Source organism: Python bivittatus, unplaced genomic scaffold (assembly GCF_059951505.1).
Source record: "Python bivittatus isolate LINGU-HERP-01145 unplaced genomic scaffold, Pbiv_v1 ctg000470_np1212, whole genome shotgun sequence".
Classification (NCBI taxonomy): domain Eukaryota; kingdom Metazoa; phylum Chordata; class Lepidosauria; order Squamata; family Pythonidae; genus Python; species Python bivittatus.
In genome coordinates, this window is record NW_028277065.1 from 1,139,412 (window position 1) to 1,156,939 (window position 17,528).

General features: G+C 40.5%; 1 protein-coding gene across 1 annotated transcript; it reads right to left on the reverse strand.

The window, feature by feature from the left end:
* Nucleotides 1-13,682: 13,682 nt before the first annotated feature.
* LOC148215541 (olfactory receptor 14A16-like) lies at nt 13,683-14,627 on the reverse strand. Its single transcript, XM_088142940.1, has one exon. The coding sequence runs from the start codon at nt 14,625-14,627 to the stop codon at nt 13,683-13,685; it is 945 nt and encodes a 314-aa protein (XP_087999066.1).
* Nucleotides 14,628-17,528: the final 2,901 nt, after the last annotated feature.

Below are 17,528 nucleotides of genomic sequence, written 5' to 3' on the forward strand. Positions count from 1 at the left end.
TATATCAATCCTTTTCAGATATGTTTGTTTTATGATTCTGAAAAAAAGATGTTCTATAAAGCATATTAGATATTTTGGACAGGTGAAAGCTACAGTGGCCCAATCAATCAGGAAAAGTCATTGACCCCATGTCAATGAAGTTCAAAAAAACTAACAACTTATAGTACATATTTCATATGTTTCCTTCATTCTGATGGTGGATATAAAAGTGGTGTTCACAACTTGTGGCCCTCAGATCTCACATTCCACTAGTTCAGTGTTTCTTACTCTTCAGACAACATAGGACTGCAGTGTTAATTTCCTTTGGCAATACTACAACAAACATGTAAAACAGTTGGAAGAATCAACTGATGTTCTCAAACATCATACTGAGATATGACGGAGGCAAATGATATGGTGTGCTGCTTTGGCCACTGCCTTATGGAACATATTCTAGCCCCCCACCCAAAAGAAAGATCACACTAGGACTAACCTGGTTTTTCGTAGGGCCCTGTAGATATGATTTTGCCAATGGACATGGAGACACAAGAGTGTGGTGGAGCCAGTGCAGTGACTGTACTGATTGTTTTGATGAATGGAGTTATGGGTTGTGGTTTTTTTGGTATTTTTTGATGGTTTTTATATGCTTTTATATATTTATATTTATTTATTTATATATATGGCATTCAGAAAGGATTCAGACCCCCTTCACTTTTTTCAATTTTGTTAAGTTGCAGCCTGATACTACAATCGTTCAAATTCATTTTTTTCCTCATTATTCTACACCCAGTACCCCATTATGACAAAGTGAAAACAGAATTTTAGAAATGCCTGTACATTTATTAAAAAGAAAAAACTGAAATATCACATGTACTTAAGTATTCAGATCCTTTACTCAGTACTTTGTTGAAGCACCTTTGGCAGCAATTACAGCCTCGAGTCTTTTTCGGTATGATGCAACAAGCTTTCCACACCTGGATTGGGAGATTTTCTGCCATTCTTCTTTGCAAATCCTCTCAGCCTCTCAATCAGGTTGAATGGGGACCGTCGGTGGACAGCCATTTTCAGGTCTCTCCAGAGATGTTCAATAGTGTTCAAGTCAGGGCTCTGGCTGGGCCACTCTAGGACATTCACAGAGTTGTCCCTAAGCCATTCCTATGTTGTCTTGGCTGTGTGCTTAGGATCGTTGACACATTGGAAGGTGAACCTTCGGCCCAGTCTGAGGTCCTGAGCGCTGTGGAACAGGTTTCATTGAGGAAATCTCTGTACTTTGCTCCATTCAGCTTTCCCTCAACCCTAACCACTCTCCCAGTCCCTGCTGCTGAAAAACACCCCCACAGCATGATGCTGCCACCACCGTGCTTCAGTGTTGGGATGGTATTGGGCAGGTGATAAGTGGTGCCTAGTTTTTTCTAGACGTAATGTTTAGAATTGAGGCCAAACAGTTCAATCTCGGTTCCATCAGACCAGAGAATCTTGTTCCTCACAGTCTGAGAGTCCTTCAGGTGCTTTTTTGCAAACTCCAAGCAGGCTTTCATGTGTTTTGCACTGAGGAGAGGCTTCCGTCTAGCCACTCTGCCATAAAGCCCAGATCGGTCGAGGGCTGCAGTGATGGTTGTCCTTTTGGAACTTTGTCCCATCTCCACACAGGATCTCTGGAACTCAGTCAGAGGGACCACTGGGTTCTTGGTCACCTCTCTTACTATGGCTCTTCTTCTTCCCCAATTGCTCAGTTTGGCCAGGCGACCAGCTGTTGGAAGAGTCCTGGTTGTGCCAAACTTTTTCCATTTGAGAATTATGGAGGCCACTGTGCTTTTGGGAACCTTCAGTGCAGCAGAATTTTTTTTGTAGCCTTCCCTAGATCTGTGTAAGGTTCGCTGCATTTGGCGCTGGAAATAACCCTCGTGAGACCCGGACTCGAACGAAAGCTAGTTTACTCAGGCGTAATGCGTAGCGGTTACAGACAAAGCCAGGATTGGCTTGGCATGGTTTCTTATAGTCTCCTCTTTGACCTGTATTACCCCTGGGTTCCGCCCCTGCCCTTGTCCCGGATCACCCCTCTGCTTGTCCTGACCTCCCTCCCCTCTCCTTAATGGTAGATTCAGTCAGGTTTCATTGTCCTCATTATCTTTTGTCCACATTGTTGGTATGCTCGTGGGGCTTTTCTCATGTAGATGAAATGGGGTTTCTTAAGTCTGGTTCCAATTGGTCGCTGATTGCCTTCGGATTTCTGTATTCCTGAAGCATTGTAATCGGTGTTGCCTGGGGCGTCTGGGGACCTGCCTGTGCTACAATGTTGCCGGTTTCAACTTACTCTCAGTGATGTGTTAATTGCCGCCACCTTCTGGCAATTAGTTTGCAGTTTGCCTTGTTTCCCATCCCTGACTGCCTATGCCTGAGGCAGTGAAATTGACTAGTGGTGGTGAAACTGAACAGTGCCGCTGGCTGTACTAGGCTGAATCTGGCAATCTGTGCCTTGCAATAAACCTGTCTCTGAGCTCTGCAGGCAGTTCCTTTGACCTCATGGCTTTTGCTCTGATACAGAATGCACTGTCAGCTGTGAGGCCTTCTATAGAGAGGTGTGTGCCTTTCCAAATCATGTCCAATCAATTTAATTTACCACAGGTGGACTCCAATCAAGGTGTAGAAACAGCTCAGCAATGATCAAGTGAAATGGGAGGCACCTGAGCTAAATTTCAAGTGTTGTTGCAAAGGGTCTGAATACTCATGCCGATGTGACATTTCAGTTTTTCCTTTTTAAAAATTCTGATTGTTTTATGTACAGTTGTTGCTATTAGATCAGTATGATACACTCTCTTTGAAAATAGCCAAATTTTATTACTGTATATTGTCTGCATAATTAGACTGACTTTGATTGACCACTGATGTACACACCAGCAATCATAATATTTTTATCCTGTGTTATTGGGGGTGGCTGGAGCCTTGATGATGCTCCCTGTCAATTTTATATCCCTTCTTGGATCTATTTATTTTCTATTTATTAACAGCATTGTATATTGTAATTTTAATTGAATTTAACTGTTTTGTAAACTGCCCAGAGCCATTTCAATGAGATGGGTAGTGAAAAATTGGATGGATGGATGGATGGATGGATGGATGGATGGATGGATGGATAGATATCTTCTTCTACTTTCTAATACTCCAAAAATCCTTTAAGATTTTATTTATATCAAATATTCCCTCCTCAGGAAATTACCTAGATGGATCTTCATGTGTCCTACTATTCCATTTAAGAAGACAGATAGATAGATAGATAGATAGATAGATAGATAGATAGATAGATAGATAGATAGATGAAATCCATATGAATTTTGAATAAAGTGGGTTGGGCTCCCCTTTTAAAATCTGGAACATTATTGAGGAAACCTCCCAGCTCTAGGAGTTTCTGTCACTAACTCTTATGTTTTAGGAGAGGGGAATGGTTTCCGGATCACAAACAGCACACATCCATTTTTTATGCAATTTATTTAAAGATCCAGGAACAGAAAAAGTGATAAAAAAGCGAAGGAAGTGAGATAAGAATGAAATTGTTAAGTGGGGCAAAATCCTTTTCCCCCCAAAATTATCAATACTGCTTTCAGCCCCACTTCTGAGGCCAGGGTGTTGTGGAAGAGGAGGCCATCAGGTAAACAGAAAAGTTTATTCAGCAATGATCATTGGATTCCTCCTGTACAAGCAGATACCATCATCAGGATAATTGATGATACATAATTACATGCCATGAAGACAGTGTTGACTCACATTGACCATATAGATAAGCCTTCTTCAGTATGATTTGTTCCCAACCTGGCTCTTCAAGTATTCTAATAGTACATCTATCACCACTGTAATTGAATCCATCCACTTTCCTGCTGGTCTTCCTCTTCTCCTTCTTTCCAGTGTTCCCAGCATTAAAATTTCTCAGTAGAGCTCGCTATGAATATAATTTTGAATATAATACATTCAAAATATGGTAATTTAAGACAGATCATTGTGCATTGAATTCTAATTGATTAGATAGACAGATAGAGATAGAGTTTATTATGATTAAAGATCAGAGTCTAATTGATTAGCTCTATGATCCACTTGTTTTCTTGGCTATCCATGGTATTCTCAGAACTCTTCTCCAACACCAAAGTTGAAAAGCATTAATACTCTTTCTATCCTGTTCTTCAAAGTCCAACTTTCACTTCTATACAGTGTCACAGGGAAAACCATTGCGTGCACATTTCTGATCTTTGTAGCCTTTTGCTATCTGATGCATGCAGGCCTTTGTTTTGGTTCTTAAATGTTACATTTTTGTGTATACAAAGATACGTTGTGCTCAATATGGACTTTTAAAATGCCAACTGGTCACTTCCCCATCCTAGAATGTACTGACATGCATACTGATTTATTATTGTGGTCTCCTTGTATATCATCTGTCCATTTAGAGATGATGGAGAAGGGCCTTTACTTGTCCATGCACATACTATTTTGAATGTTATAAGAAAGAAAGAAAGAAAGAAAGAAAGAAAGAAAGAAAGAAAGAAAGAAAGAAAGAAAGAAAGAAAGAAAGAGGGAGGGAGGGAGGGAGGGAGGGAGGGAGGAAGGAAGGAAGGAAGGAGGGAAGGAAGGAAGGAAGGAAGGAAGGAAGGAAGGAAGGAAGGAAGGAAGGAAGGAAGGAAGGAAGGAAGGAAGGAAGGAAGTCTAAAAAAAAGTAAAGTAAAAAGACCTAGGATGCTTTTAGCTTTTAAGCTGCATGTAGGAAAGACATTCCGAAAAGTTAAGATGCCAGGAAAAATATAGGATAGGACCGTGTCATAAATTGAATCTAATCTCATTAAACTTGAATTGAAACTAATCCTATATATATCTGCTTACAAATGATAATGAAAAGCATTTTGAAATTATTCCTCAACAACAATACACACATTTATCTAGTTTAAATGTCTTAATTGCTATTTAAAAAACAAACCTCTGAAACATTTTGTTTTAAATACACAAACCATTATTTAAAAGAATTTTTCTCTAAAGTAGTTTTGGATTTCCAATTCACCTTTTAAAGGAACTAATTTCCTGACTAGATACTGGTCACTGAATGGTGGATGCACCCTGGAGGTAGAATAGTATGTACCTGAAGAGCTCAACCATTGAAATCTTGCTGTCTATTAGCCTCCTTGAAAGGGTTCTGACTGGTTTCAATTCCATCCCCATTGGTTTATGTGTATCAAATAGCTATCTACTGAGAATAAGCAATAAACATGGACTAATGTTAGTTATATTAGGCAGGAATGGGAGACAGAACTTGGAGTAATTATAGGCTGAATGTATTGCTAATTTGCAAACCTGATAGCAGAAGAGGATACATTAAAACAGCTAAGCACTACATCATTTTCCGCCAGTTTTTGTGTAATAGAAATCTAAAATTCTGCCTTTGAAAGTGTTTTAGGGTATGGTTAAGAGTGGGATGGTAGTTTCTTCTAACATATATTTTCTTATTTTATCTCATGAGGTGGATGGTTAAAAATCATTATAGTTATTTGAAAATGAGGAAGATGTTGTTGCTACTTATATAGTTTCGTGATGATTTTTTTTTTTTTTTGAAATACTTACATGATATATTGTACAGGTGCATTTAGATGCTGATCTCAGGCTCTATTCTGAGTCTATTCTTATATGAGCACATTCTTGAGATTTATCATTTCTTTTCAAACGTGTATTTTGTGGGAGCATTAAAAATAGAGGTTGACAATACCCAATTTTTTTGACAGGTGGGAACTACAGTGGGACAGTTGATCATGAAAATTCAGTGTGACCATAGTATGGTTTTTGATGAAGCCTTTAAAGAAAAAAAAATAAAGAAGTCTTATAATTCAATTTTCTTGTTTCTCCTACCACAAATCATTGGGATATTGTGCTCTAATTTCTGCTTAGATAGGTGCTATGGTCTTCAAAATTAGTTCTTGGAATTTCTTATGGTCCTCAGATATCAGATTCCTTTGAATTTAGTATTATTTACTCTTAGCTAGATTAATCTAGGACTGTAATATTAATTTTCTTTGTGTGTGTGTGTATATATATATATATATATATATATATATACACACACACACACACACACATACACATACACATACACATACACATACACACAGACACAGACACATATACATATATATATACACACACACATACATACACATACTGTGTGTATATGTGTGTGTACACACACACAAACATGTGCGCACACACTGTATATACTGTGTGTGTGTGTGTGTGTAAACACCTCCATGCATGAAACAACAGATTTCCTCAAACATCATGCTGAGATACTCCAAATTTTCAAACCTTGATTGTATGATAACACATTTGGCTTCTTTTAGAAACATGAAATTTCCACCTATATTTTCAACTCCTTCTTTTAATTCCAAGTACCACCATCTTAGGTCAACCATGGAAGCACAATAACCTAGCACTTAAGTTATCTGTGACAGTGAAAACATTGGGGAACTACAGTATGCAAAATAGCTGAGGAAGACTCAAAATGATACAGAAAAGACAGGTATCTTGCCTGGATATTGATATTTTTATCGATATATAATATCTTTGAAGAGTCTCCTGGCCATTTTGCCTGTTATCTACTACCAAATAATTCCTAAGCATTTTTTGCTGCGGTACATGAAATTATGAATATTTCAGACTTTAGTGACTGAGTATGAAAATGAGAAAAATGTTTTATCTCTTAAACATATCAAATACTGAAAAGCTGACCATGTTCAAATTTGTTCCAGTCTGTTAAAGGAGAGATGAAGTCAGCAACCCCAGCTGACAAGTTTTTAATTTGGGTAGCAGAAGTCCTGAGTTAACTGAATGGTGGAAAGGCTCTTCAGTCACCTAATGCACCAAGGCTGAACTTCCTGCTCCTTTTCAAAGGTTGATAATGTTGGACTGATGCTTTGGAAAATTGATGGCAGTCTCCTTAACAAAAGGAAAGTATTAGGAATTTCTCTATTTAATTTTACAATTATTGAGTTATGATTTGCATACATTGAAACTGCCACATCTCCATTGAGGAGGATAAATTGGAAATTTTTGACCAGGAAATGTGCATTTCATAAAACTCCCATTGTCTTTTTTAATATGTGGGTCTTGTAAACATACAGACAGTCCCCTGCTTATGAACTTTCAAGTTACAAACTTTCACTGATGTGAAAAAACCTGTCTGCAACTCCAACAAAGCAGTGGGGATAGATGTAGCAGTGCCAAGTGACAACAACATCAGGAAGAAGGAGTCTGAGAAGCTGGAGAAGTACCAGGGCCTGAAGGAGGAAATAGAGAGGATGTGGAAAGTAAAGGCCAAAGTGGTCCCAGTGGTGGTAGAAGCCCTCAAGGCTGTGACTCCTAAGCTGGGAGAGTGGCTCCAACAGATGCCAGGAACAACATCAGAGTTCTCTGTCCAGCTTAGACACATAACACCCATAGGGATGAGAAGGGATTTTTTTTTTAAACATAAATATCTTTGAAAAGTAGCAGAAAATTGACTCCTAGCCATTTTGCCTGTTATCTAGTACCAAATAATACCTAAGCATTTCTAGCTGAGGTACAAGAAACACACAATTTTTAATATTGCACAATTTAGTGACCAAGTATAAAAATGAGAAAAATATTATATCTCTTAAACGTATCAAATACTGCAAAGCTGGCCATGTTTAAATTTGTTCTAGTCTTTAAAAGGGGAGATGAAGTCAACAACCCCAGCTGACAAGTTTCTAATTTGGGTAGCAGAAGTCCTGAATTAACTGAATGGTGGAAAGGCTGTTCAGTCACCTAGTGCACCAAGGTTGACCTTCCTGCTCTTCTTCAAAGTTTGATAATGTTGGTCTGCTTCTCTGGAAAATTGATGGCAGTCTCCTTAGCAAAAGGAATGGTCTGGGAATGTCTCTATTTAATCTTACAATTATTGAATTATGATTGCATATGTTGAAACTGCCACCTCTCCATCAGTCAACAATGAATTGGAAATTGGAGGCCACAAATGTTTGACCAGGAAATTTGTATTTCATGAAATTCTCATTGTCTTTTTTAATATGTGTCTTTTGTAAACATATAATATGTGCTTTCTCTTTTCACACACACACACACACACACACACACATTCATATATATTAGAGTTCGGCTTTTTGAAGGGGATGCCAATGAAGATGCCACTGCAGTACAATCATCCAAATTTTTATCTTGGTACCATCACTATAAAGAGCATAGAAGCCTCTCCCAGTACCTGGTTAACAGAACCAGTGTTTCACTGAGAAGGGATTTAACCTCCTTTTGCCTGCAGTCCATGCCCTCCATGTATCTCAAAGGGAGATTTTGAAAGCACCTTGTCAAACAATGTCTCTGTCCTTGTGGAGGACATTCATGATATCTGCCACTGCCCCCTTTACAAGGATATCAAGGTCAAATTATCAGTGGTAGGTGAACTCAAGAGCTTGGACCTCAAAAAAATAGACTTGCCTTCTTGCAGACATGTCCCCAACTGTCAGCAACCAAGTTGCTATTTTTGCTCTGCTGTCACTGAAACTTAGAAAGAAATATTTAAGTTCTTAGTTGTAGCTTTGGCTTTATCTTCTGGTAACCTTTTTATATCTAATGACTACTTTTATTAATTTATTTTACAATATTACTATTTTACTCTTATTGTATTATATTTTGTTTTTGTGATTACAACAATAAACTTATTTACTCTCTCTCTCTGTTTCTCTGTCTCTCTCTCTCTCTATATATATTCCTTTTAAATGGACTATTCAGGCCACTAATATTAGTTGAGAATACTTTAAATTGATTTTGGTCATCATTTCCAGAAATGCCAATCAGTTGGCCCAAGTTCTGATGTCTTATGTCTTTTTCCATTACAGATGAAGACATGAGAATCTTCATTGCCTCATCTGAGGTATACACAAAAGATCTGCCTGTGTCCTAAACAATCTCTGGACAAGATGGATTAGTCCACCTGTATTTTATCTTTTTATTTTGGAGAAACCTTGATCATCTGGAATGAACATTTTTTGTCTTCAGATCTTAAAAACATGGCCATGGACCTAATTTTTTTTTTCCTCAATGGATACAGAGTATTTATAAAGAACAAGGAGCTAAATTGTAGTGAATTCTCTTACTTCACAATAATGCAGTCTTCCTTCTCTAATTTTATTAGCATTAGAACCACTGGCAATTCAAATATATCAAGAAAATAGAATCTCAGGATCAAATTAACTATACACGAACATATATTGAAATTATTTACTGACAATATTGTATTGATGATCAGTCAATTTAGTGATTATTTAATAGCATTGATGGAACATATACAACAATATGGCTTAGTGTCAAGTTTATTTATTTTATTTATTTATTAAATTTTTCAACTGCCCATCTTCCCCCAATGGGGGAACTCTGGGTGATTCACAACAGACCTTAAAAACATAAAATATATAAATACATAAAACCTTAAGTAAAAACATTACTAAAAAGGAAACGGAGAGACCAAGAGGATGAAAAATCTGAGGCTGAAGGCAGAAGTCCTCTATGGGGCTAGCCATCCCCATGCTTGAGGTATTCCCACCCCACCCCAGGCCAGGTGGCCGGACCAGGTCTTCAAAGCCTTATGGAAGGCCAGGAGTGTGGGGGCCAATCACACCTCTGGGGGTAGATCGTTCCAAAGAGCAGGGGCTACTGCAGAGAAGGCCCACCTTCTGGACCCTACTAGTTGAAGTTCTTTCACTGAGGGGGTCTGAAGCATGCCCTCTCGGTGTGATCGGGTGGGACGGGTTGAAGTCATAGGGGAAAGGCAGTCCCTTAGATAACCTGGTCCCATGCCATGTAGGGCTTTAAAGGTGATAACCAACACCTTGAATTGGACCCGGAAGCAAACTGGCACCCAATGCAGCTCGTGGAGCAGAGGCATTACATGGGCCCTCCTTGGGGCTCCAACAATAGCCCGTACGGCTGCATTCTGGACCAGCTGTAGCTTCCAGTTACTCTTCAAGGGTAGCCCCATGTAGAGCGCATTGCAGTAGTCTATCTGGGAGATAACAAGGGTGTGAGTGACTGTTCGAAGGGCATCCCGATCCAGGAAAGGGTGTAACTAACTGATGCACAACCCAAAGTTGTGCAAAGGCTCTCCTTGCCATGGCTGTCACCTGCTCTTCAAGCAGGAGCCGTGAGTCTAGGAGGACCCCCAGATTACACACTGGATCTGTCTGGGGCAGTGTCACTGCATCCAGCACCAAAGATGACAAAATCCTGGATACAGAGGAGCCATTAACCCACAGCCACTCCGTCTTACTGGGGCTCAGCTGGAGCCTGTTGTTCCCCATCCAGACCCTTACAGCCTCCAGGCGTCGTGAAAGGATGGCCATGGCATCACTTACTTCACCTGGGATGGAGATGTATAATTGTGTATCATCGGCATACTGATGATACCTCATCCCATGATGGTGGATGATCTCACCTAGCAGTTTCATGTAGATGTTGAAAAGGAGCAGAGAGAGAACTGAACCCTGTGGCACCCCACAAAGGAGGGGCCAAGGATGGGACCTCTCGCTCCCTATCACCACCGATTGGGATCGGCCCTGGAGAAAGGAGGCAAAGCAGCACAAGACTGTGCCACCCACCCCCAATTCCCTGAGCTGTCCCAACAGGATACTGTGGTCAATGGTATCGGAAGCCACTGAGAGATCAAGGAGAGTAAGGATGGCCACACTTCCACCATCCCATTCCCGTCAGAGATCATCCATAAGTGCGACCAATGCCATTTCCGTTCCATATCCGGACCTGAAACCTGACTGGAAGGGATCCAGATAATCCTTTTCCTCCAGAACCCTTTGGAGCTGTGATGCCACCACCTTCCCCAAAAAGGGGAGGTGGGAGACTGGACGAAAATTGTCCAGCACAGTAGGATCCAGGGAGGGTTTCTTGAGGAGGGGGTGCACCAATGCCTCCTTAAAAGTAGCTGGAAACACTCCCTCCTGCAAGGATGTAGTAACCATCGCCTGGATCCAACCACATGTCACCTCCCAAGCTGCTTTCACCAGCCAGGAGGGGCATGGGTCAAGATGGCAAGTGGTGGCCTTCACAGTCCCCAGGATCCTGTCCACTTCCTCAGAAGCAACAGGATCAAACCATTCCCAGATAACTGGGTAAGAAGAGTCCCCTGGTATCTCCCCAGACCCTGCCCCACGCTCGGAGTCTAACTTGGAACGAATCCGAGCGACTTTGTCCTGAAGATGTTCTGAAAATTCCTCTTCATGGCCCTGCAAATGAACCCCCACATCCCCCTTACCAAGGAGGGACCTAGTGATCCTGACCAGGGCCACCAGGCGGCATTCTGTGGACAGGATAAGGGTGAAGCAGTAGAGGCACTTGCCGCTCTTATTGCCACAAGTAGGCCTTGATAGCAGCTCTAACCTGTGTTTGGTTGGATTCAGCCTCCAGTGGCACTCCAGATATCTCTTCAGCACCCTCAACTCCTCCGTGAACCACGGGGAGTGTCAGGCCGATGTGGCAAGAGAGGTCACATAGGCGTGATCCTGTCCAAGGCCCCGGCTCCTTCTCTATTCCAGGCAGCAGCCAAGGCCTCTGCTGGACTGTGCAGCAGATCCGTGGGAATATCCCCCAGCTCCTTCTGAAACCCTGATGGGTCCATCAGGCACTGGGGGCAGACCACTCGCATGGGTCCGGCCTCCCTGCAGAGGGGGGTGGTATAGGAGAAACTTAGGGTCACCAGGATGTGATCTGACCACAACAACGGGGAAAGCTGTAGATCTCCCCTCAGATCACTTTGCCATTGCTCCGACAAGAAAACCAAATCCGGCATGTGGCCACTGTCTCAGGTTGGGTCCCACACAATTTGAGACAGGCCCATGGCTGCCATGGTAGCCATGAGCTCCCGAGCCACCTCCGAGGACTGCCCCAGGGATGGTAGTTTGAAGCCCTCCAGAACCATAAGCCTGGGGAACTCCACCACCAGCCCCGAGATGGCCTCCAGCAGCTCAGGAAGGGAGGCTGCCACGCAGCAGGGAGGCTGATACAATAGCAGAACTCCCAACTGTTCACAGGTGCCCAACCTAATAAACAGTGTCTCACAGCCAGAAACTTGTGGAGCAATGCCCCTGAAGGCCACTAGAGATTCCTGGATCACAAGAGCCACCCCTCCTCCCCTGGCCTGGCCTCTCAGCTGGTACCACACCAAGAACCCAACTGGGCACATTTCTGAGAGGGGCACCCCCCGGGTCCCAGCCAGGTCTCAGTAATGTATGCGAGGTCTGCCCCCTCCTCAGTGATCAAGTCACATATGAGGGGGGCCTTGTTGTTAACTGACCTGGTATTAAGCAGCAGCAGCCGAAGTTACTGAATCAATAAATACAAAACTCAAATGCTGACGTGTAACATGAATGCAGATGAAAGGCAATTTGTTTATCGATTAACAGGCTTTAATACTACCTCTAACGAGGTAAAATATTTATGAACTTTTGACAAGACAATAAAGATCTATTTAATAATTATTATTTACCAACTTGGAAACATATACCAACAGCTATTTATAGTCTGCATCTTATTACACAATGCTCTTCTACACTTAATTGATTCCAATACTTTAAAATAAGCAGCACAAAAACAAAAGAACTATGGAAAAAGGGGAACTTTAAGAAATGTGACTGAATTTGAAAATCTTATAAGATATAATACTGAGCACTTGTTAGGAACAATGTATAATTTACTAGTGAAATACAACTGAGAACTCAAACAAGTCAGATGGTATGATTAAAGGGATGCATAATTCAAATACAATTGTAGAGATGCAACAGTAGCAATTTCACTGGAAAAGTACATTGAATTTACTTTTAATATTATACTCAGAGAGAGCTGGTACAAGATGTTTTACCATTGGTAAATCACTCCAGTCGCAAGGATAAAATATGCCTTTTATTAGGGGGGGGGAAAAAATCTTTGATCCCTCTTCAGAAGAATGACTAACTAAATTATGGAAGTACACCTCCATGTCTAGAAACATACGAAAAGGGCTGCTACAGATAACACTGCAAACAACCAAGAGTCCCAAAAAGCTTTATCACAAAAATCAGAGGGTTATGGATACATAAAAGTAACTCTTCTACCTGCTTTCTACATGCGAGAATATTTTTTCCACTTAATAGCACTTCTTGACAGGTATACAAATTTAATTAAAATGAATGAATCAGTGAAAATGTGTAACTCCTTTAAAAAAAAGTGTACAGTATAAAAGAGTATAGTATAAAAGCCATTTTAAAATATATTTAAAGATACATATATAAATGGAGGCATAATCTGAGATATATTTTCTCTATTGCAAGAAATTATAAATAATTTAAATAATAATGAATAGATGGCATTTCTCCGTTAAACAAAAAAGGTATATAAGTAATTTAAAAATGTTTATTGTTAGCTCTATTTCTTTATGTTATATCACAAAATTTAATGCTAGATGCTTCTGTAAAACCATAATTAACTTTAATTTACTAGTTTTAATGCTACATACAACCATTATAGTTCCATCAATTTCACAAAGAGAAAACCTAATCCACCAAATCAAATCTTTATTAATATACATAAGACTAATTCACCCATTGAAGTTGAGGCATACTTCAAAAGGGCCAGGAAATTGAAAGATTATACTAAAATACACATAACTAGGAATATTTCTGTAAGCTGTGGGGAAAAATACTGAGAACCAGCTTCCAAAATGCCATTTTGAGTTCCTTGTTCCTCATGCTGTAGATCAGTGGATTCATCACTGGTGGCACCACACAGTAGAACATAGAAATCAAGAGATCTGATATTGATGGGGAGCTGGGTGTGGGTCTCAGATATGCAAAAGTACCACTTACCAGAAACAGACAAATGACTATGAGATGAGGTAAACAGGTAGAGAAGGCCTTTTGCTTCCCTTGGGTAGATGGTATTTGGAAAACTGCTCTAAAAATCTTAAGATATGAAAACACAATTAGAGCAAAAAAAGTGAACCCTAAACAAGAACCAAAAATGAGTGCTCGTTCTTCTGCAACAAAAGAGTCAGAGCAAGAGATCTTAAGCAACTGAGGGATTTCACAGAAGAACTGATGGATGATTCTGGAGCAGAACTCCACTGTGAATACATTTCCTGCATAGAGCATTGAATGAAACAGGCCACCCATCCATGCACTGGTTGCCATTCGGATGCAGGCTTTCTTGTTCAGTACCATCTCATAACGCAAAGGATTGCAGATGGCTACATAACGATCATATGCCATGACACCGAGGAGAAAGAAGTGAGACAGCATGAAGAAAACAAGGAAGAAAACTTGGCAGAGACATCCAGAGTAAGAAATGGTTTCAGTGTTCATCAAGGAATTCAGCACGGACTTTGGAACTGTAACAGAGATGGAGCCAAGATCTTGCAAGGATAGATTGACTAGAAAAAAATACATGGGTGAATGGAGCTGGTGACTATAAACAATGACAGTGATGATGATGAGATTTTCAATGAGGGCTACCAAATAAATTATTAAAAAAACAATGATGTGGACTATCTGTACCGCCTCAGTATCAGGGAATCCATGCAGAAGGAACTCACTGACTCTTGACTTATTTTCCATTCTGCTTTTTAGACTTCAGAGCTTGTAATAGGAGGTCAAACTTCAGACCCTTTTCACTTGTACCTGTGGCAGTATTCATGATAGAGTGAAATGCTCTTCAATTGAATTTCTTTGATGTGAAAATGTTAGATAACAACAGAATATTTTCTATAGGATGTTTGTAATTATGCTCAAGGGGCCCATTTCTCAGGAGCCTAGTTTACTTTACCAGCCCTAAGTCCAGGTAGGTATGGCAATGTGATTAAAGCATGTTCATACTGCCTTTAACCTCTACAGCAAGTATACTGGCCTTTCATGCTGCTTTGATTGGAACACAAGATAATATCTGTGCTCACCTCAGTTTTAAAATTAAAGTCCTTGTGACAAATGCATAATTGCTTTTTGCTTGTTTCTTTTCTTGGCTAAATACTACAGAGTTGCATGTGAAGAGCTGTAGTAGAGACTGTGGAAATAGCTTGGATTTAAAAACTGGGAATATTTAACAAGATTCCAAATAACACTCCAGTAATACCCATCCTATCTTGGCTTATCTTAAAAAAGCTAAGCACTTATTAGCATTGGTTAGTACTTGGTTGCTACAAGTCCATTACAGATTCAACGTTATGTGTTTATTATCTGTATTGTTTATACTTAACTTTTTTTTTAATTTATGTATTAAACCAATTTATATAGCCACCCACCTCACCATTAGTGACTCTGAGCAGCATACAAAAAGACTGAAAGAAGTCAATAAATATATTAAAATATAACAATAAAAATAAAACAAGGAATAAAAGGTTATTAAAGATAAGAGAGCCACCTCACTAATTGCCCCATCCCCTGGGGTCCCCAGGCCTGCTGGCATAACCAAGTCTTAATGGACCTCCAGAAGCTCAATAATGACAAGACTAACCTTATTTCAGGGGGAGGAGATTACACAGCACAGGCAACACAGCAGAAAAGGCCATCAAATGTAGCTTCCTAGGTGATGGGACCTGTAACATGCCCTTTCTGCTGGATCTGCTGGATAGGCACATGAAATTGAGGAGAGGCAGTCCCTCAGATAGCCCAGACCCATGCCATGAAGGGTTTTAAAGATCAACACCAGCACCTTGAATTGGACCCGGAAACAAACTGGTAACCAATTCAGCTTGCAAAGCAGAGGTGTAATGTATGTTCTACTAGAAACACACATAACTGCTCTTGCCGCTGCATTTTGGACCAGCTGAAGTTTCCACATACTCTTCAAGGGCAGCCCTATGTACAGCAAATTGCAGTAGTCTATCCAGGAGGAGACTAGGGCATGAGTCACCATGAGTAGTCTCTCTGTTCTAGGAATGGGTGCAACTGGAGCACAATATGAAGTTGTGCAAAGGCCCGGTTAGCCATGACTCCCACCTGCTCTTCAAGCAGGAATCATGAGTCCAGAAGGACCTCCAGATTGTGCACAGGGTCTGTTTGGGGTACTGTGACCACATCCAATACCAAAGATGGTAAAATCCTAGAACCAGAGGGGCTCAAAACCCAAAGCCACTCAGTCTTGCCAGGGTTCAGTTGATGCCTATTTCTCCCTATCCAGATCCTCACACCCTCCAGACACAGAGATAGGATGTCCACAGCATCACTTAAGTTGCCAGGGGTGGAGATGTACAATTGAGTATCATCAGCATATAGATGTTACCTCACCCCATGGCGACAGATGGTGACACCCAGTGGTCTCATGTAGTTGTTAAATAGGAGAGGTGACAGCACTGACCTCCAGCACCCCCCATAGCAGGGGGTGGGGTGGGATCTCTCCTCCCCAATACCACTGACTGGGACCAATCCTGGAGGAAGGGGTTGAACCAGCACAATACTGTGCCACCCACCCCCAATTCTCTGAGTTGGTCCAGAAGGATACCATAGTTGATGGTATCAAAAGCCGTTGAGAGGTGAAGTAAGGCAAGGCTTTTATGCTTGGATGAAATACCTCCAAGGTAAACCAAGACTGTAGAATAGGAAAAAGGAGAAGGAGAAGGAAGAGGAGGAGGAGGAATTGGCAATAGAAAAATCACTTTTTTATTTTTTGAAGGAAACTACCTTCATGTATCATATTGTCACCAGAGGTCAAACCAGGGACACCCATAGGGGACTCAGAAACATCAAGATAGTGCTTGCAACACACATACAAAAATGGTAGAGCTTTAATTACATGGGCACATCCTCTACCTTGACTTTTTTGGTCCCCTGTCCTACCCTTGAAGGATTTAAATTTTTTTTCCAGTTTATTTTTAGTACCTTAGTGTATTTGGATGTTTTGCATTTTTCAGAAATGAGTAGTCATGTCTTATGGAAAATTCTTAAAGCATTTTTTCACATTATTATATGACATGAAGCATATAATTTTGATATTGAAAAGAAAACACATTTCTTTGAGTCATGGTGTCAGAGAGAAATGTCTGAGATAGATAGCTAATGGTTAGATAGATTACATAGAGAAAGAGATAGCAGGATAGAGATAGAGAAAGGAAGATAGGTAGAGCCCTTGGTGCTCTCTGACCTTGGTTGTTTGCTTGCAGACATATCATTACCCGACTTGGTAACATTATCAGTACACATAGATAGACCTCAGACAGACAGACAGACAGACAGACAGACAGACAGATATAGATATAGATATTATAGAATATCTACAGCAATCGAAAAGTAGATTGGAGTGTTCTCTTCCCCATTGTTGTCTCTTGTTATGCTGGTGATGAAAGGGTAATGAATGAAAACTGACACTACTCTGTACTCAACAGTACTCTGTTAAAACTGTTTCTATGCCTCAGCACTTACTATTAAATATTTAATTAAGAAGTGGGAAAGTCTATGATTAATGTTTATGAAAAAAGAAACTTCTTTTTAACTGGTGAAGAAAAGGTTTTCCAATGAGATTCCATT